Source organism: Pygoscelis adeliae, unplaced genomic scaffold (assembly GCF_000699105.1).
Source record: "Pygoscelis adeliae isolate BGI_AS28 unplaced genomic scaffold, ASM69910v1 Scaffold74, whole genome shotgun sequence".
In the NCBI taxonomy this organism is placed as follows: domain Eukaryota; kingdom Metazoa; phylum Chordata; class Aves; order Sphenisciformes; family Spheniscidae; genus Pygoscelis; species Pygoscelis adeliae.
In genome coordinates this window covers 287,640-309,767 of record NW_008824665.1, presented here as the reverse complement: position 1 = coordinate 309,767, position 22,128 = coordinate 287,640, and the positions used below count along the sequence as shown (strand labels likewise).

Below are 22,128 nucleotides of genomic sequence, written 5' to 3'. Positions count from 1 at the left end.
ATCCCCTCATCCAGATCATTGATAAAGATATTGAACAGAACTGGCCCCAGCACTGAGCCCTGGGGAACGCCACCTGTGACTGGCCGCCAACTGGAGTTAACTCCATTCACCACAACTCTCTGGGCCCGGCCATCCAGCCAGTTTTTTTATGCAGCGAAGAGTATGTCCATCCAAGCCCTGAGCAGCCAGTTTCTCCAGGAGAATGCTGTGGGAAACGGTATGAAAGGCGTACTAGTTTTTGCTGTAGTTCACCTCAGGGGGGAATGTGAGCAGGTCCCCCTGTGAGCAGGTTGCTGCCAGTCCTACAGAACAGCAGAGCCTTAGTAGCATGGGAGAGAAGTGAAGGCTAGTGTGTCAGAGCTTCTTTGTGTAGCGACTATCTGTAAAGTCATAGACAGGATAAGCTTGTAGATAAAAGTAATGTGTTTTTGTGTACCAGCTAATACAGGTGAAAAAAATGGATAAGCTTTTAAGCCAATGAAGAAAAGCTAGTGTACTTGAGAGTTTATGCTTTTTTTCAGCTCTACCAGTTAATCTAATAAAAGATATTGCCTCAGCCTACAAAGCTCATCTTGCTTTCTTTAGGCATTAAATTAACAAGCTGTGTGGTAATGCAGGGGAGAAGAGTTTTGGAGGGAAAGAAAAAAGGACTGTGATACGAGGCTCTAGTTTTTCTACGGACTTTGATGGCTACAAGGAGCCCCTATTTTCAGCTGTCCCAGGAAGGCATGCAGAGAGCAGCACAGTGCAATGGTGTCACTGCAAGGAGAGGACTAGTGCAGTGAGGAAGATAGGAAAAGACAACAGATGAATTGTGCTGCTTGGCAAGCCTACTGTGAGGATGTATTCAGCATGACTACAGCTTCCTATAGCAGGATTTGGTCATGTTGGATGATCTGGTATCCTCTCCCATATTAGTTTGCCGCTCTTTAGTGAGCGCTCTTCTTAATATGTACGTGTTTATCAGTTTTGGTTTGAGTTGAATCAAACTTATTTCTTATTTCTCTTATTTCTTCTTAGCCATCTGATGAAGATACTCTCAGCTTTAATGTTCCAATGTCAGACATCGTGGAAGAAGATCAGGTTGTAAAGGAAGATTCAGGTCACCATGCTAACTCAAGAAAAGGTTGGAATGTAAAAAAAGTGGAAGTTAAATACGGGGGAATTCTGTCAATAATTCTATGTATAAGACTAAATTCCGTTTGCAAAAATCACAGCCCAACAAGCATCAATCTTGTACAAAAGCAGAGTCCATTTCTGTAGTTGGACTTAATGCATATATAAAGCTTTATTATTCAAAGTCAGCGTTTCCCCGGGAAAGAAATAAATCTCTTCAGATTTTGAGAGAAGGTTTAATTTTATCTAAATTTTATTAAAGTAACTTACATTTTTCTAAATTATATCTACATACTGATAAACAATGTTTCTCCAAGGTCTGCACGTACTAATGATAAATGGCAGGATGAACTCAGTGAGTTGTATATGGAAACCACGTAAATAGATCAGCCTTTCCCCAGTGTTACATACTAGATTAAATGAACTTCAGTTAAGATACTCATCAGAATTCAGTAGAATACTAAGTGAGATAGTAAAAGCATTACATCCTACCTACAGTGTTTATCGGCACGCTGGAGAGGGTAAGTTATAGGATCAGACCACTTCAAGTAGAGGAGAAAATTATTACTGCCTCATATCCCTGGAAGTAGTATATGTAAGCAAGAGATTGGCATAGGCTCTGAATCATTTAGTTTGAGTTCTGCTGAGAGTTTGAGTGTTTGTTATAGTATAACTCTGTGTCGTGGTTTAACCTCGGTTGGCAACTAAGCACCACGCAGCCGCTCGCTCACTCCCCCCCCCTCCCGATGGGATGGGGGAGAGAATTGGAAAAGCACGTGAGAAAACTTGTGGGTTGAGATAAAAACAGTTTAATAATTGAAATAAAATGATAATGATAATAATATGATAATAGTAATAATACACAAAGCAAGTGATGCACAGTACAATTGCTCACCACCCGCCGACCGATGCCCAGCCAGTCCCCGAGCAGCGGCCCCCCCGGCCAGCTTCCCCCAGTTTATGTACTGAGCATGACGTCACATGGTATGGAATGTCCCTTTGGCCAGTTTGGCTGTGCCCCCTCCCAGCTCCCTGTGCATCAGTCGGTAGAGCATGAAAAACTAGAAAGTCCTTGGCCAGTGTAAGCACTACCTAGCAACAACTAAAACATCGGTGCCTTATCAATTTTGTTCCCATCCTAAATCCAAAACACAGCACTGTACCAGCTACTAGGAAGGAAATTAACTCTATCCCTGCTGAAACCAGGACACTCTGAAGTTGCATTAAACTGGAAGTCACTGGCTGAGACATCTGAACGTCCTAAAATACTCTCTAGTTGTCCAGCTGTGTTCCTGTAGTGGTACTGGCAAGACATATTTGGTGTAGTTCAAAACTGACTCCATCAATGCCTGTTGTTGTGCTTCTGATCTACACTGTATGAGCCCAAGGTATTGATTTATTACAACTTTGAAATTAATTGGCATCACTCCTTAGAATGCAAAAATTTTAACTTGTTTGAGGTTTTTAATATGCTTTGAATTTAAACTTTACTTGTTTTTGAGCTCTATAATTTAATACACTTAAATTGTGTTGAGTAACAAATGTTGAGCTGAACCAGAAATCATTCTTCTATCTTTTTTTATTGTTATTAGTGGGATTCCATCAGGGATCTTCTCACTTGATTGTCAATGATAAGTCAAGAGAAACAGGAAACCAGTGTGATGAATCGGATACCCTTACTACTGAATTTATGAGTTACATTAAGGCAAGTTTGTGACAATTTTAAATGGGGGGAAATATCTTCACTACTTTCATAAGTATAGAGCAAGTAGGAATGACAAACTGCAGACATTTTAATGAATAAGAGACCGCAATTAATAGTCATTGTCATAAAAAATACAAAAGGCAAAAATAAGCAGGTAGGTTTAAAGTGATTATAATTAATCTAGGAGGTCAATTTGCCCATATCTCTTTTTCTAGTATATGTGCAAGTTATCCTGTAACTATGTTTAAGGCTTTAAGAAAAAGGCAGATATGTTTTGTACTATTTGCTTTATATTTTTAATTGAGCAATTTTTGCATTTGTTACATTAGTAAAATGAAAGAAGACTTTCAGAGTTAGCTGTGGTGGTTAAAGTTACGAAATAATGTTATAGTATTAAAATATATTTTCTTAAATGTTTTAAAATTATAGTAGAAATTGAGAGATCTTTAAAGACAAATTATATTAAATCTAAAATAAAATCTATTATTCTAGGAACCTACCTCTTACAGGAGTTGGCAACTTCCTTTCTTGATGGATTTTGGGGGTATACACTGGCTCTGTTATGAACTTTGTAGATGCAATAGGTGATAGGAAAGTGCATTTGAATAATTGTGTGTATATTTGTGTGTATAACAACATGTGTATGTATATAATGAAGTATGTAAGAAAACACAGGTTATCCACAATAAGAAACTTGGAGATTATACCCATCAGTCTTTTTTGTATGTATGTTCATTACTGAACACTGGTGCTCTGGATTGCTGGTTACACGTCATAGGTAGTTGCTTAATCCGTTTGAAAGTATTACTTTTGTCTTTCTGTCATGGTTAATGAGTACTTGCTTATCAGTCATGTGGCATCTTCCTGGCACGTGGCTTCTTGTCAGGGAACTATCAAATGTGCTTTCTTTTTGAACTGTTTTTCATAATGAATGACCTTTTAGAAATTGTTCTGTTGTGCCTTTTTGTCTGTTTTAAGTTGTATTTTCCCCATTCGTATTGTCATTTACTTTTTTTTTTTTTGTGTGTTTTGTGGCATTAGGTTTAGTGGAATGTGTCTAGACACACGTGTCTGAGAAAGCTGCAACAGAATCCATAGAAATGTATTACGAATCATTAGTGATTGCTGTTGTGTGGTAACTCATGAAATTCACTTCCTTTATTGTACAGTAAGAACTGCCTGATGAATTTTAATTAAATGTAGTTAGGTAGGCTGAGGAGTTTTTGAAAGATTCTAGAGAAATTTTGAGCAAGTGTTGGTTTTTTTTTTTTCTGTGAAAATGTATTTGCTGGATACTTTTGCTAGATCCTTTGTAATGCAAAGATATTTGAGAAATAGTAGTATTTTTGTAGCATTCCTGTGGACGTGATGGCTCCTCTTGATTTGTAGGCCAGAAAGGATCATCTAGTATGGATATTTTTAGACTAATTTTCTCCTTCTGTGGAGATTCTTAAGGGGTGCAAAGAGGCATTGTATCACTTTCATCTTCCATTGCTTATAGGAAAAAATGTGCTGGGAAATAATAGTGGAAAGAGAAAGGATGTGGCCTTCCAGCTTCTTGGAAGCAGACTTCTTGTTCTGCAAAAGATCTCTTTATTCGAGCAACCTTTTTCCTTTTTTTTTTTTTTCCTAGCAACAAATTTCTTGCAGATCTTCTTTGGCTAGTTGCAGAGTCTCTGAGGTGGCAGCCACAGAGGACTAGCATTTAAAAACAAAGGAAAAAAAAACAACCCCCAAAACCTTTTCCCTTTCATAGTTACTGAAGACATGTAGTTATCAGAAGACTTTATTTGCATAGTAAATACATGTTGCTTATTATTTTTTGTTATTTACAAATACAAATGTGAATTCAGTCGTGTTTAAAATGGCAATAGTGTATTGTCTATAACTTCATTGATTATTGGGAAGAGTTATTTATAGTTGCTGGATGTTTAGGACACTATGGATTATCTGTATCAGAAATAGTGTGGCCAGCAGGAGCAGGGAAGTGATAGTGCCCCTGTACTCGGCACTGGTGCGGCCGCACCTCGAATACTGTGTTCAGTTTTGGGCCCCTCACTACAAGAAGGACGTTGAGGTGCTGGAGCGTGTCCAGAGAAGGGCAACGAGGCTGGTGAGGGGTCTGGAGAACAAGCCTTATGAGGAGCGGCTGAGGGAGCTGGGGTTGTTTAGCCTGGAGAAAAGGAGGCTGAGGGGAGACCTCATTGCTCTCTACAACTACCTGAAAGGAGGTTGTAGCGAGGTGGGTGTCGGTCTCTTCTCCCAAGTAACTGGCGAAAGGACGAGAGGAAATGGCCTCAAGTTGCGCCAGGGGAGGTTTAGATTGGATGTAAGGAAAAATTTCTTTACTGAAAGAGTAGTTAAACATTGGAACAGGCTGCCCAGGGAAGTGGTTGAGTCACCATCCCTGGAAGTATTTAAAAGACGGGTAGATGAGGCGCTTAGGGACATGGTTTAGTGGGCATGGTGTTGTTGGGTTGATGGTTGGACTCGATGATCTTGGAGGTCTCTTCCAACCTTTAATGATTCTATGATTCTATGATTCTATCTTATATTGGCTCGTTCTTTTGTGACTTTTACACTAAAAACTTCTTATTTTTAGATAGTTAAAATGTTAACAAATAATCGTAGGTTTCCTGCATAGAAATTTTCAGCAAGTGCGCACATTTGAGGTGAATGAACTAGGTAAAAGGGGATAGAATACTTTCATTCTCCTCTGACAAAGGGATACACGCATCTGAAGCTGACTGTACATTATATTTTTTTATATATATACACACTTTGTATTTCCTTTCCTTGTTCTTCTCACTTCATTATCTTGATTTTCAGTAGTGTACCATTTGAAGACTATTCCCTTGGGAATGTTATCTCTCATAATAAGATAATATTGTCTGAAATAATGTGTTGCAGACACTGGTTCAGTAAAATATAGGTTACCGTATTGAATTTCAGTATAAGAATATTGCCAGAGTGAGCAGTTTAATTTCTTTTAATTTTGATATCTCCTTAACATTATGGCAGTTGAGATCAGCAGTTGGTGACTTGAACAGGTAGTACATCCATTTTATTCTGAGGGTTTTGAACTCCGGGCTTTTTCCTTCTTGTGCAGATTTCTGAATCTGTTGTGTTCTTTGGTTTATATTTAGTCATGTGCTAGAATGCCTTTTAGGACAGTGGGGTGTGTGTGTGTGTGTGTGTGTCTTCTAAAATTGAAATTCTGGTTAACCAAACCATACATAAAATCAGTACAACTTGCAGTGCAAAAAGGAGCTTAGGCTTTGAGGATTTTGCAGTTTTTCAAATGTTAGTCCTAATTTATATGGCTTTATTTATCTTTCTATATAATTACACCCAGAGACTGAGGATCACCTTCTAGAATAAGTGCTGCATTTTTGTCATCTTATGATATGTGCCCTTCTTATGGGAAAAATCATGTAGTTCATTCCTGTAAGGAGAAGAAAAATAAAAAAGAATGGCTTTATTCATTCTTCTGGGGAACGGGCCATCTTTGGGGAATGTTAGAGAAGCTGGTACACTCTTCAGTGACACATCTGGCAGAGTTGGATAGCATTTATTGGTACAGAGTGATGTGACTGATGTGCCAAACACATGACACAAAAGAGGATAAGCCCCTCTGTTTTCTGCTCTTAATTCTCTACTAGTACAAATGCATATCCATTCAGAGAGCTTCTGTCTTTACTGGCAGCTGAACTGCTTTAGTGTTCCTGCCTATCTGAGATGAAAGAGAAAAGAAAATTGCAAAGCACCAAATGAAAGCATAAAAGAGAGAGTCACGTTTCTAATAAGTAGCACTTCATAGTTTTAAGTAGGACAGTGGGAGCTCTAATTTATGCCTACATTGAACCCAAAATAACTGGCTGACTGATACGAATTGTTGCATGCAGTTTTTGTTCTGATATTTTTTTTTTTAAATTATTCATGGCTGTTAAAATTGTCAAGTAGGAGTCCTGTTAATAATTATGGATGAAGTACATAATCGCTACTGTTTGCATATGTGGAATTTCCTTGCTCTGTAAACAAATCTGGCTGTGGGAGGAGAAGCAAGTAAGAGGAGAGTTAGGGTCATGCTTAACTGAAGCATTGTTTGCATACACCAGAAAGGCACAAATGAAATCTGGGACATAGAATAAAGAATTCTCATGCTGCTTGACTTTCTTTTTACAGTTAAAGGAGGGTAGGTGCTGTTGACCTCAATAAAATCTGAACAGCGAATAGAAGATCTTGTAATCAGTATCTTAAAAGGGGGTAGAGTGAGGAGTGGAGCAGAAGTGTTGGATTGCTTCAACTAGCCACCCTAAACTGTTACATAAATTAGGTCAGCCGAGTCTGAAAGCAAAATTTATGTGCCTACTTAATCGCAAAGTTCAGTTCTCAGTATCACTTTGTCTGCTTGCAGAGCAGAGCAGCAGAGTGTGATGAATTATTGAGAATAGAAGAGGACACACAATGGCAAACAGATGGAATGTAAGTATTTTTTATGTATCTATAAGTAATTAGCTGTGTCATTTAATTAGATTGACCAGAACTGGCATTTCCTTATCAGTTAATAATTTTGTAGACTTGGAGGCATAACAGAAGCACAGCCTCGCACTTCGTGTATGCTCAATGTTTTACATGTTATTGCCTAATAGAGTAGATGTTGTATTACAACTAATTAATTGGTATGTACCAATAATGCTGTAATATTTTTTTACCTATGTAGAATGCAAGCTTTTTAACTAGGTATTTTGATATTTAGTCTGTTAATGGCGTTGGTAAAAAGGGATTTTATCAAATCATGTAAGATCTAAATTTAATGTACATTTTTTAAAATGTAATTTAATTGGAAAAATTCCCTCAGTCTTTTTTCTTCTTTTGTCATAATTTTAACCCTGAAACAATCATTAATTCATAGACATTAATTCAAGAGCAGAGCAAGTGAACATCAGCTGCTGAGAAGAGTGCGTAAGAAAAGGGAATTTAGCATGACAGTGTACTGTGAAGTTGTAACTAAGCAGAACAGTGGAGTCCTATATGATTTAAAAATAAAAATTGAAGGAAGGGAAGAATAAGTACTTTCTGAAAGAGCCTTAATGGCAGAACTAACAGGTGATTGTGTTTCTAAACCCCAAAAAGAATTACAAATGTTGAAAAGCAAAAGAAAGCATGCTGGTCCATTAAAAAAATCGTTGTATTTAGTACTTATGTTAAAACAATATATGTGATGAGTGCAGTTAATAAGAGTCAAATATTGGTAAATAAATTTTGAATTTTAGAAGTCAGTCTTTTATTGAAATACTAAAAGTTTTAGTTCATCACATTTGTTCATGTATGTATGTATTGGGTTGGGGGGCTTTCTTAAGGACAAAATGAAGAGTTTCAGAAGAAACTCTTTTGCTAAATTCAGCACATACTAGTGTGCACAGAGGCTGGTTTTTTTTTTCCCCTCTGTAGTTATTTGCATGCCAGCTGGAAGATACAGCTCACAAACTGAAATTCAGACTACTCTTGGTAATTGCTGTTGTACCTCTTTGAATGTTTTTTTTTTCTGTTATAGAATAAATTTATCGGAAGAACAAACTATTGATATAGCGATGATAGAACAACTAAGAGAAGCAGTAGATTTATTACAAGATCCCAACAGGTATGCTTACAGTAGCTGGTGTCTTAATGTCATGTATTTAAAATTTTTGTGAATGGCTTTGGAGGAGTTCTTTAACTGATAATTGAAAGTTTTCTGGAGTTACAAGGTGCTTTGTTAACATACTGATGTTTCTCAGGAGACGCTTAGATAGTTAAGAAGGAAACTTGCATTCTCTCTCTGAGTATCTAGTCAAGATTCCCAGTAAATTAAGAAGGATTTCAGGTTTAAAAGAAACCTAAATTTAGAGGTGGAGACACCTCTTAACCATTCATCTCGTGTACACTACTGTGATTTTTTGAAGTTTTGTCTAGGATAGTCACATTTCTTCTAGGGACTATAAACTCTCCTCTACTTACTAGAGATTGGAGAAGGTCTTCTGGCCCAGCTTCATCCCACCTCAATGAAGCACATAAAGGAGACCTGAATTAGTGGTGGAGTTTTCTGTACTCTCCCTCTGAAATCAAAAGGAGAAAGAGGAAGAGGCAGCTAGAGAAAGTTATTTAGATATCCCCTGACTACAGAAGGCAATGTTTTATAATTTAGGTGCCTGTTTTAAGTGGCTAAAGTCAGGCGGAATGACTCTGGATCTGTGAATAAACAAAGGAGTAAGTTATTTAAAAGAAAATAAATGCTTGTCCTGCGGAAAAGGACTGACAAGAGTGGTGTAGGTAGTTCTGTCCAGATGCTTGCTATTGCTTTTCTTTGTGTAACCACCTTCAGAAATTGATTAAGTTCATTTCAAAGCTAGGTAACTCATTTTTCTTCATTACTTCTATGAGGTAGCTGGTTCAGAGCTTAATTTCTCTGAAGACTAGAAACCTCCTTGTCACTTCCAGCCTAAAGTGTCCTTGTTTCTCCTTCCTCCCTTGGCCAGTTCACCATAGCCGTTTGTTCTTGTGACTACACTGTTCTTTAGTTTAAATGCCTATTTTGATACCACGTTTTCACCTAGCAGACCTTTGTACTTTTTAGGACAGAAAGTCATTCCTGTTAGTATTTCTAGAGAGACAATTGTCTGGCTTTATATTGAATCATGTAAAGAATACTTGAATTCTTGAATTATATACTGAATACTTGAATCACAAGTATTTTTACTTAATAAAAAGTCATACAACTTAGGAAAGCTTTTTAGTTCCTGTGGTTTCTGTGAGATAGTATGCCATTGCTTCTGCACCTCATACGAGGCTTATTACTTTGTGGGAGAAGTGTTGCAATTAAAAAAGGAAAAAGTCTGGTTTGGAAAAAAGCAACATTAAAAAAAAATCAGTTGTTAGACTTATAAATTTTGTCATTTTGGTTTTTGTCAAATATTGCCCCAATATCTCCTACATATTTAGTTTTGCGTATTAAATTAAAAAGGGCAATAAAATACAGAAAATTAGTCTGTTTCTCCATGCATATTCAAATGTGCTTTCATTAGTCACACTACAGTAAATTTGAAATGTGGCTTTTAAAAATGGCTAATCATGTCATGCATGTCTGTATTTTTCTACTGTTTTTTTATGTAGTGTTGTTTGTTTTTTCTTTTTGCGGCTGCACTTTCTAACCTTAAAATATGAGTATTTATTTTTAATTTACTGACCGCTATATAAGCTTTTCAATGTATGTCTCCTGTATGTTAACATACAGACTTACCCAGCAAGATACACCCAGCTGCTTAATACTTGCCAAATCACACTGTAGACTTTCAGTCCTCTGGACCGTGGGTTCCTCATCATTGCTTTTATAATTACTGGATTGCATGGCAGTTTGTTATATATTTGCATTATATAAAGCAGTGTGAGGAAAATCTTGTTTTTCATACTGAATAGTTTTTGTCTTTATCCAGATCCACAAAGGAATTTTTAAATGCTTCCATTGCTCCTTAATTTAAGATGCACAAAAGCCTTCATGTGCTTTTAACTTAAACCTATAGCATGTCAAAAATCATAACTTTCCCCAAAGAGGTTTCCATCGTGCATCAGTATAACTCTGACCACCTAGTCAGGATAACCGAGTTGAAATAACTAACTCCAGCCAGAATTATCCTTATCTCACACTGAAGACCATTTAGGAGTTAGAAAGAGAAACCACTGTAGGGGCTGAAACAGTAGGAGATGCTGACATGCCTAACATGCACTGACTAGAGTTCAGTGTAGAGCATATCAGTTGGAGCTATTTCTGCTAACAGGTATAACTACTAAACTTGTAAAACGCTTGTCCAGTTACTGTTGTCCTAGTGTTCTGCAGTTTCAAATCTGCATACCTTGTGTGCACTTAAGCAGCATTTCAGTTCTGGAAAGGAAAAAGATTTCAGACTCAATCTTTTTCAGTATTTTCAGATGTTTGTTTCAGATTCCTACATACCCTTTCCTATATTCACTGCTTTCTTTCAGATCTTTGTCTGTTGTGAATTTACTGCTGCGCTGCTTTATTTTCATCCACTGTAAATTGAACTTGAATGTCTAACCAGGGCTGTGGCTCCTATTTGAACACAGGGTGCTGGAAGTTGGATATAGAAATCTGCCGTCTTCTAGATAATGGCATGGTTGTTGGTAGTAAGCAGGTCCTTTTGTTTTGATACAAGCCATTGCTCAGGGTGACATTTTGCAGAGGAAAGCATTAACGTTGCTTTGACTGAACTGGTGATAGTGAAGCATCAGGAGGCATTTCAAAAAGTTGTTAAGAGATAACACTGAGCAGGTTAGAACCATGACTGTAGAAGTATTTCATATTTCCATTTGTTTGAAATTAAATACTGAACTGAATGGTTACCAAAGCTATACCCCAGTGCAATGTTTTTATTTCAAACCTTGCAGATTAAGCATGGATATTTCAGAGAGCAGTGGTGTGAATCTGTATCCCATGGAACCAGCAACAGCTTTAGAATTTCAGGAGTCTACAGTAAAGTGTGTTTATCTACCTTTTTTAGAAAAAAATAATGCATTTGTTAGATTCATCATATTCAAGTTTCTACACAATGAATTACATATTTGCATTTGTTTATCTTTATACATAGTGGTCAAATGCAGATGGAGATGTCTTCCCTTGGTCAGGTATGTTAATGAGTGTATTATTACAAAATATTTTGGGGAGGAAACAGGGAATGAGCCAACAATTTCATCAATTATTAATCTAGAGAAGGGAAGTAAGGAAGGGGAAAAAATTGTAGGTTGGAGGACAAAACTAATTCTTCTTTAACATTTTTATGGAATTGTTGTTTTTTTTTTTATATGTGTGTATATAAAATTTTTTGTATAAGTATATCAGTTATATTTTTTGTATCAGTATATTTTTTGTAAAAGTATATCAGTTACTTTTACATCTTAGGTTTTTTTCCCCGTGTGTGGCTTTCATGTATGCCAGTTCATAGCTCAGCTATGCATACTCGTCTGCCATCCCACCCCCCTATCTCCCCATTCTGGTGTAGGAAAATAGTACATTCGTTAAGGATAACACAAAAATATTTTGTAAACTAAAAATTAATGTTTTCCCAGAGCACTGTCACTATAGTTACAGAGAGTATATAAAGTATGATTTGGAGTTTTACAGTGTGATACGTGCTGCTTATTATTTGATCTGTATCCTGACTGGTGAACTGGTATTCTTTATGACGTACTTTGTTTAGATTTACATTATCTACCTGTTAGCACTGAAACTGCAAGTATATAGTATCTGCTTACTTCTTTGTTCACTTTTCATCACAGTATTTGTAAGAAATACTTCTGAGGTAATGTTATGCAAAAAAAGATATAGTTCTATTTCCAGCGATACACAGTCTAAAGAGTTATTTATCTTGCAGAGAGAAAATGCTGAAGAGGAACTAGAATTTCAGAGAAGGAGGGAGTTGATGATGGAGAAAGCAAAGCCTGAAGTGAGAACTTGTGAACAGGGTGAAAAATGGTCATTGAGTCAGGTATGGAGGTGTTTGGATGCAGTAAGTGTGGAAACATTTGGAATGGATCATTGCATTCTGTCAATTTGTGTGTGGAGATACTAGTGGGTTTAGGCCCATTGGGTGGGGTTTTTGTGGAGGTTGGGTTTTTTTGGTTTTGTTTTTTTTTTTTTTCACCTTAGCATGAATCTCAAGGTTTGGCTGAGATGGGAAGTTGATTAAGACCTATCTCTCAGGAAAAAACTGATATAATGAAATTAATAAAAGTCTTTTCTTCCAATAAACACTATAGTAGTTGCAGTGGTTGCATTCCCCTGGAAAAAATGTCACCTCAAAGATAGATCTTCAATAAAATGAAACACCTGATTCCTCTTCCCCCTCACCCCAAATACTCTTGTAGTTATACAAGCTGCTAAGTTTTTGTTAACAGCAGTATTTTTAATGTGTTTAATATTACAAACAGACTGTACATAGGTTGAGATGATAGTTTTAAAGTTTCAAAAATATTTTAAGTTTTGTGTACATTGCAATAATCCAGAAATGAAGAACTATGAAATAATCTAGTTTAAATATTCGGTGCATATGTTATTACTTCCGAACTTGTTTGTATAGGGATTTTTGTGAATACTCTTGCAAGAAGATTTGGAGAAAAAAATTATGTAATGTTCTGTCTATATTGGTAGTACCTTAATGTGGTCTATCTTATCCAGACATAGATGGAATCTGGTTTAGCTTGATGCTTTTCAAATATTCTTATGTATAATCATCATTACTGTCAAATATTCCTATGATATCCTTGTGACTTTGTTAGTCTTAATTTTGTCTTTATTTTTTCTTTAAAATATAAAATTCAAAAAAATTGAATTGGTTCATCTCTTCCGTTATATTATTCTACATTGGGGTTACCACACTTTATATGGAACAGTTCTTACTACATTGCTGAGATTAACAGATAAGGCTAATTCAGTGTTAAAATGTGTGTGGTCTCTGTATTTTGATGAACTGTTTTACAAGGACGCTGCTGATTCACATTTAAGAACCTCTTCCAAATAAGAAATAAATCTTCTTCAACACTTGTAAAGGGCCTGATCTAGACTGTGTTATGCAGGTGAAAGCACTAGGTGCGTTCCATGAAATGGAAACACATCTTGCAAGAGCAAGTTTTTAATCATTCTACATTCTGTGTAGTACAGTAAGCATTTGTGTTACCACTTGTGTTACTAAATGAATTCAATTTTGCATAAATTCAAAATTCTGACTAGTAACCTGCATGCTGTGAGAGAGATTAGACCTGCAACATAGGCAAAACTAGCAGGTCTGTCACAAGAACATAGTCCCTGAGCACAGGAGTGCTCAAGCGTGTGAGTCCCCAGGTAGAACTGGCTGGGATCAGATGATTAAGATTTCTTTCTGTTTACCCTAGGTAATACAGTGGTTGAGGTATTATTATGAAAGAAGTCTAAAGCTGAAGAATTTTTTTTAAGCTTGAAAAGTAGTCAGGAAAGGTCATGAAGCAAAATGGGTGTGTAATCTTCCTTCCCATCTTGCTAACTTTTGGAAAGCTCTGTGACTGTTGGGACCAAGTGTTCCAAGTGCCATCTTTTATTTTTGTTTCCATTTTTTATCGATTAAAAAAAAAATCGGCTGTCAGGAAATGATTTTGAATTGAATTACAATTTGTTTTTACTTATGCCAGCTGTGTTTCTGCTGACTGACTTATGATTGATGCAGAATTAATGATTGTATTTCATATTTATTAATGTGACTTACATGTTTCCAATTTAACTATAGCAGAAGTGGTAACAAAAGGTATGTTATGCTGCAATTATAAAAGGAATTGCTTACGGAATACTTCTCTCTTCAAATCTATATTAAAAATCTATATTTGCATATTAAACTCTTGGTGATAGTTTAATTACAAAATCTGTGAAACAAAGTTGGATACTGCATTTGAACCAACAAACATTAGAATCTTATAAATGCAGTTATAATCACTTAGGATTGAAACTAAAAAAAAAAAAGACCAATCTGTGAATAATTTCCACAAGGTTTTTTTAAATGTTGTTCAACTAGCAATAAAAGTATGTATTATTCATGAAAATTGTTTCAGTGAAAAAAATAATTAAGTATTAATGTGTATACTCTGAGTATACACATTATACATGAGTATACTCTGAGTATCACGAGTAAAATATCCTGTTGTGGTGTATCACTAATATAGTTGCTGAAATGGTCTTTTTTTTTTCCCCCTTCCCGCCCCCCCCCCCTTTGCAAACACGCAGAATGATCTAATTGTTTGGAATGCAAGTGGGCAAACCTCTCACAATGAGGTAAGGTGCTAGTGCCATTTGTTTCTCTCTCATATGTTTTATATGAATGGTTCATATACCAAATGAAACGTGTAACTGAGTATCACAGAAAATATGACTGAGGTCATCAGTAATGGCTATGTGGTTTATTTGGCCTGTGGTTTATTCTTGTCGTCTTAAGGATTTACTAGGGTAGAAAAATATTTTTTTCTGATAAGCTTGTTTCGGAGTTACATAGTTTAGTATAAAACATTTAATTTTTTTATATTTTGTTCGTTCTACCACATTTTCTTTTTTTGACTTTTCCTTGTTCCACAAGAGTTTCTGTTGATTTCAGTGCAATTTCTTTTTGCACAGTTGTGTCATGTCCTTGATTAGTTTTCAGAGAGGAGACTGGTTTTACTGATCCTGTCGCTTGCACGGTGCAAATCTCAGCAGAAGGTCAAAAAAGGAAACTGTAGGGAGCTCCTTATGGAGATTCTTTCCCTTCATATTTTCCGTGCAGAAACAGGGCTTCTCCCTCTACATTGCACTGTGTATGAGCATCTTGCAAATTCATGAGCACCAAGCCACCTTCCACCAGTCTTGGTGATGGGACTTCTATAGTTCCTGGCTCCCTGAGGAATCACTTTTTAAATAGGATTCCCATTACGGAGTTCAGTTATAGGACTCTCTATGTTACCATTGGTGGTATGACGATTATACCTCACCTTCTCCTGTATGCTGCTACTCCATTCTTCCTGCTGCAACTGTTAGCCTAGTTCAGGGTTAAGGGCAATCCTGCTCTGAGGTGTATGCTTAGCTTGTTCTTTTCTGCTTTTTAAGCAGAAACTCAGTGTTGCATGGAAAATACTATGCAGAGTGGTAATTAATTCTGTGAAAGAAACAAAAGTATCTAAAGAAAAAACGTGTCTTTGCTTTGTTTTTTTTAAATGTACTATGCCACAAAAATGTATGTTTGATGGAACCAAGTGATTACGTGGGAGAAAACTGAGAAATAATTGAGCTTATTTACGGCTAGGGGGAATATCTTGCAGTCTTTGGTCAGAAACTCATCTTTTCCAGCAAAAGAATAGGGCAGAATAAAACAGGGAGATTATCATAGGTTTGAGGCTATATTGTGATCAGATTATGGTGGAATAGTTGTAGTGTGCAGTATTGTTAACTTTTGCATTTTATACAGTCAGTTGTGCTGAGATATTCTGGATGTTACTCTTACTTAGATTTATGTTCTTGAATTACACAGAACAAGGATAAAAGTCCAATAACGTCTCCTCCTACAAACACCACAATCCCTTTTGGCCTGAAGCCACGATCAGGTAATGTGGGAAAGAAAATTAACCAATTTGTGTGTACTTTTTTTTTTTTAACATCTGTTTTATTAATAGATGTCTGTATTTTGTTCCCTTAAGAAGGCAGTGATGAAACATTTTCTGTACAACAGTTAGAAGATTAGAACATTTTAAGGTTATAGGTTGGAATCAAGATTGAATTTGTAAGAAGTATGTATTTAGCACATTATATATGGATCAATTTTCATCCCTTACTAATAAATTAGGTGTTTTATAAAATTACTTGTATGTATGTTTAAAAAATATGTGTATGTATATAAATACACATATTTTATACATTTATACATATATATCATCTGTGCTGACATACTAATTGAAATATGATTTTTGCTTAATTAGTATGTGATACAGTTTAGTTTTTGTTGAATAATATATGTGAGTAATTAGGCTTGTTTGGAAAACGCTTATGCATTGCTCTGAAAATTGCTCGTTGCAATGATTCTTTCAGTAGTTATGCTTGTGTAAGGATCAAGCATTATAAGAAGATTAGATGTTTACTTCAGCCAGCAGCTGAGTTTAATGAATTTGCAATGCACTGAATCTGCAAAAAAAAAAAACCAAACCAAAAAACACCCAACCAAAACCAAACAACCCAAACCTATTGATGTATTTGAGGGCTGGGAAAACAGCTTCCTTTAAAAACAGGATTAGCTACAGGATTAAACTGAGTTTTTATCTTCTCCGTGCTGAGGTCGTCAATATTGTTAAGTTATTTCACATCACCTCTAAAGAATAACCGTAGGTTTTTCAGTATGTTTCAGCGTCCTAAGACTAATTCTGGTTTCTCACATTCACCACAAATGCTTCTAATCAAATGCTGGTAAACACTACAAGCTTGTAGTTTCCATAACAAAATATCTTGGCAATAATGGCAGCAGTTTCACATTTGAATGTGAATGTTTAAGAAATTGTACCCATAGATTAAAAAAAAAAAGTTTTAAAAAGCAAAGGAAATGGTATTGACCCAACCTTGTTTCATGAAGAGGATATTTTAAATTTCTCATATAGTTATGCTATACAGTTTGACAGATCTTTTCAGTTGCATTTCTTAGTTTGTTGGACTGTTAAACTCTGGCTCTCTTCTTGTATGTTCCTGATGCTTTAGAGATGTTGTTATTTCTCTGTATATTTAAAGTATGGGTTAAATGATGAGCAAATGGGTCCTTTCAGGATTTGGAAAAAATAAAACATTGAGTAATATTTCACAGTCCAGTGGCAACATTGCGATAACACTCTTAGGAGAAGGATGTGTGAAGGCAAACGGGCCCATGCCGTGTGGCTGCTTTCACGGGACGTAGCCTGTGTCCTGCTGAGCTGCCAGTGAAATCTGCTGCCGGGGACTGGAAGCAGCGTTGTGGGAGAGAATGCAAGACCGTGACTTCTTGTTCACGTGTTAGTTTAACATGCGCTTCCAAATCTTGGTGTATCAGTGTGCCAGGATGTCCTACACTTAATGACTGTAATAGGTCAGGGCAAAATAGCCTAGTGAATTTTTTAGAGGATTTCTAGGAAGACTGGATTGCAATGGTTGCAGTCCTTTGCAACAAATCCTCCGAATTGCGTGATGGAAGACCAGATGTGCACAACTCCTACAGTTCTTCCCTTGACTATATCGCAGCTCTGTATAGCCTCATTGAATACCGAAGTCAGTTGGTTATAATCTGTTGATTTTCTGCACTGTACCAATTCAAATTCATGTATTTGAATCGCTTTGAGTATGCCAATACTATGGTGTCTTTTGGTCACAGCTGTGGGTTGCAGAAAATTTGATAATCTGAATTTGTTCTCCTTTCCATATCATAAATTACAAAGTCACCAAGCTAGAGCCATTACTGCACAGTCTTTCACCTCATCGCATCCAGTTTCAGTCATGTCACCTTAAATTTATACCATGGTAAGACAGGGGAATTTGGCAATATTAAAACTTTAGGTCCAACTTCAGATAAAAAGACAGTATATTAGCTATGTAGCACAATGTAACAAAATGAAACCTTGCAAAGGAGTAGTGAAGCTGCATATTGTTTTCTCTCCTGCTCCCACCCTAAAATTACTCTAAAAGTAGTGTTAAAATTTGTTTTGCTAACACATAAGAATAATTTACAGACAGTAGTAGTACGTAACTGAAAATACTGGCGTGTTTGTGAATCCTGAATGTTTTTCCTGTTAAAGCTGGTTAGCTTGCCATGTCTCTAGTTTCTTCGCTGTATTTACTTTAAAACTTTGCAAGTTTTGTGTGAGTTTGAACCATCCTATCACTGTCTGAATTTGTACTTGTTAATTATATACTGCTTTATTGCCCTAGAGCTGAGCTAGCCTAGGGGTCCAGCAGTTCTGTGATCCGGGAAAGTTTTTCAGTTCAGTTTGTAGTTTATTTTAATAGCTTTTTTCATTTAAGTTCTTCATGACTTTAGGGGACACCTTAAAACTCAGTGGAAATGAGTTTTAGCTATTTAACTTCATTAGAGCTTACATTTGAATTACTTGCTTCTATAAATCTTTTAAATCTGAGTGCAAAATTAAAAGAACATTTAAGTGTTCTAACTAAAATGTGTACATCGCTGTGGAAAAAATAGTGGCAACTTTTCAATGAAAATATATACAAGCATACCTTGTTGAAATGTGAGAGTTTATTTTCACTGTGTTTATTTTCATCTATTTTAAACAAATGTTGCTTTCTGTTTTACCCCCCCACCCCCATCGTTACATAATGATTTATGTCTCTTGGAAAGGTGAAAGTAAACTGTTCTAGACTTCTGGTAAGGATTCCAGTTTTTTGAAGTACACACACAAATGAAAGTGCTTCCAGAGGATAAACCACAGTGGCTTAAACTTCTGTGTTAATACATACTGTGTTAGTACATACTGATATGTGTTCAGGACTGAAGGTCCTTTTATTCTTTCATTTTAAAGCTAGGCAAAACATTGGGAAAATTCATATCTGATGGCTGACATGTTACCCAAAGAAAATGTTTTGAAAGGTAGTGAATGTGTTTTGACTTCTTGACAGATTCTTTTCAAGGGTCAGATGTTTACATAAACGGTAAAGAGACAGAGGATTTTTTTAATTTTTCAGAATATTTCCTCCTGTATTTTAACTACTTGCATAGAATACGGGGTTCTCAAATTCACATTAGTTTTGAAAACCTTAAAAAATTAGTATTGAAAAGAACCAATAATTACAAGTTTTTTTAGAACCACAGTTTTGCTCTTGGGAAGTGCTTTTGCTCTCTGAAAAGGAGTAACTCAAAATAGTTAATAAATTTAAACTCTTTATGCTTGATTCATGAATTGATTAAAATGTTCGGAGTGGTGCTAATTGTTGAAACTGCGTGTTGCAAAGTTCTTGCCATGATATCTTTAATAAGCCAGACCTTGAAGCCTGAACACCTACTAACACAGCTTGCAGTACTCTAGAATATTTTTTGCTTTTGTTCTGTGCCATTTTGAGGTCACTGTGTTTCATAGTTTGTGCTGAACAAGGTGACAGCAACACAAACAGACAAACAAAAAATTGTACCTTCAGAGACTAAAAGAAGCACTGACAAAACTCAAAATCACAAAGCAGTTTGTATTGTAAAGTTAAAAGTTGCTCCCTTGCAACTGTTTACTTAGCATAATCTTACTTGTGAATCCAGTGTATTCATTTTTGGTAACTTGTAGAGGATTTGAAGCACAATGTTAGTATCTGTGGACATGCTTGCCTCACTGTCTTTCAAGTTTGTTGGAACACATAATGATCATTAGAACTTGACAGTATTTTTCCCTTTTTTCAGTGCTAGTTACTGTTTTTCTAATCTCTGGCTATTTTTTCCTTCCATTTGTTTTCTTTCCTACCTGTGTTATCTGTGTACTTTGGAAAATAATGAGGATCCTAATTGCCAGCATAATTAAAGACTGTTTATCATTTGCCATAAATCTTTATTCTGTTACCCAGTGTTGACTCTGCTCAGAGTTTCAGTTGTGCTGAGAGTCGGGTTCAGCTGATCCGGTGTGCCAATAGTCAGAAGCAGTAAACTGGCTTTGGAAAAAGGCATGGCTAAAGAGAGCGAGCTCTTGAACAGTTGAGTGTGAAGAGAAGTTTAAGGTGAAGTTTTATACGACACTGTATGAATTATCATGTTAATACAGATTCAAGAATTGTGGGAAGGAGAAAGTCTATGTGATTAAGTTCCTTATGATTATTAATTTGAAATGGTATAAAATAGGGACTTCCTGTGCTTACTGAAACTTTACCTTGGACTTTCTTCTAATATTAAATGGTTTTAGCTGCTTTTTGACCTACACAGTAATTTTAAATTGATTTAGGGTTATGGTTTAGCATTTAGAGTAGAGGTAGTTTATAATCTCCAGTTTAGTTTGAGGAGCATGAATGTTGCTTGTGTGTGGGATTCAGTAGCTAAAACATGGGAATATATGTAGGAAACCAAGAAATTAGTGAGTTCATAATTTTTGTGGCAGAAGTGGTAAGGAACATTGTGATCAGATACAGGAAAAGCTCATTAAGGAGTGACAACCTTGTGAAGGGCAGAGAAAGATTTAAATTCTGTGTCAGAAAAATAGGAAACCAGTGGGAAGCTTTGAAAGGATGGCTGACGTGCTGAAGATAAGCAGGGAGGAGATATTTTAAGGATGTCAGTGTCCAGTTCTGAAACACTGTAGAATGGAGATTTGAGGAAAGCCTGGGTGAAAATCCTTGCCACAATTAGGAGATAGAAGTGCAGAGTAGATGTGGTGGGGAAGGAATAAAAATGTCTGCTGAAGGATTTGAGGAACAAATAAGGGGTGTTGTCATGACCAGTTGAAGGAGAGAAGGCAGAATGGATGGAGAATAGGGACTGTATTGCTGTAGAAGTTTAGCTCCATAATGAGTTGATGGGTGGTCATGACCTGTAGGCGTGACATGCTTTTACAGTCATCTGGTGAATAGTCTACAGACTCTGTTGCACCTTCTGTGGAAATGTGCAATTCTGCATGCTTTAGAGAGCCCAGCTGGATCGTTACTGAATTTGTGTTTGTTAGAAGACTGTCTACAGTGCAGGTTTGCCACGGCTTGTGGCACAAACTTAGGATCACCCTTTGGAGGAATTGTATGTCTGTTCTTGTCCCTGGAAAGTCTGTAAAAGTTGCGGAGGACCAGAACTTTCCTTGGGTGGTGGGCCCATTGTAGGTTTGGACTTACTGCTGGGGGAGTCAGCAAGAAATAAAAGTAGTGCTGCATGTAGTATTAAGTGAATTAAAACAAAAGGAGAACATCTATAGTACATGTACTTGCAGAACATATTTCAACAGAATGAGAATCCAAGGGATAATGTAGTTGCTACTTATAAAAATCAGCTAGGAAGTTGTAATGTAATAATATTTTCATATGGATGTGTAGATTTGCTTTGTCTTTGGGGGAGGAAGTGTTCTTATTACATAGTTACAAAAAATACCAAAATTCTTATTCTCTGAACTTTGCATTGCTGAAACTTCACAGCTGATATATTTACCTTCTGATTCACAGAGTCAAGGTTTTTGTCAGGCTATAATGTAAAATCTATGGGTACTTTTTCTTAAAACTTCGTTGTAAACAAGTTGTGTGAAGTGCTATGGTTACAATGATCTTGCTAAGCTTAACAGCCTTAACTGCGCATATGATGTATGATTTGCAAGTACTAACATGAAACTTTTCGTTCTTTTTATTCTGCATCATCTTTCATTCTTTTCTCAAAAATTACGCATTGTGTATTAATCACCTTTGAATTACATTTTCGTCATTACCATACAATCCTAATGCCATATATGAAATGCTGCTGCCCCCTTTTATCCCCCCTGCGGTCCTTATACCACCATGGTTGGACTGGCTATCACTCCCCTCCAGCAGACCCATCCCTCAGTCTTCCTCCTATCTCCTTCAACACACTTACACAGGCACAAACATGGGACAACTTTAGCTACAGTATCCCATCTGAAGGAGACAGTGACAATGGTAGGTGTTCCATATATAATTTACTTAATTTTGTGTTTTCAGAAACCTGAATGTATGGCAAATGCCCCATGTGGCTAAGGATGAAAGACAGTACTCTTGAGGGGATGTTTATAAGACTAAATACCTCAGAGGATGCACATTAATTTACTGTAGAATATGT

The 22,128-nt window shown here is 36.4% G+C and overlaps 1 protein-coding gene across 1 annotated transcript in view; it reads left to right on the top strand.

Annotated features, from left to right (window-relative positions):
* The window catches only part of LRCH1 (leucine-rich repeats and calponin homology (CH) domain containing 1), an 80,483-nt gene that overhangs the window by 28,251 nt on the left and 30,104 nt on the right, over positions 1–22,128 (top strand). The window contains exons 8-17 of the mRNA XM_009322846.1: positions 1,021–1,126; positions 2,709–2,821; positions 7,239–7,306; positions 8,379–8,465; positions 11,264–11,353; positions 11,464–11,500; positions 12,247–12,360; positions 14,622–14,669; positions 15,895–15,967; positions 21,864–21,968. Of these exons, the coding sequence (XP_009321121.1) occupies positions 1,021–1,126; positions 2,709–2,821; positions 7,239–7,306; positions 8,379–8,465; positions 11,264–11,353; positions 11,464–11,500; positions 12,247–12,360; positions 14,622–14,669; positions 15,895–15,967; positions 21,864–21,968 (841 nt within the window). The remainder of the gene's footprint in view (positions 1–1,020; positions 1,127–2,708; positions 2,822–7,238; positions 7,307–8,378; positions 8,466–11,263; positions 11,354–11,463; positions 11,501–12,246; positions 12,361–14,621; positions 14,670–15,894; positions 15,968–21,863; positions 21,969–22,128) is intronic.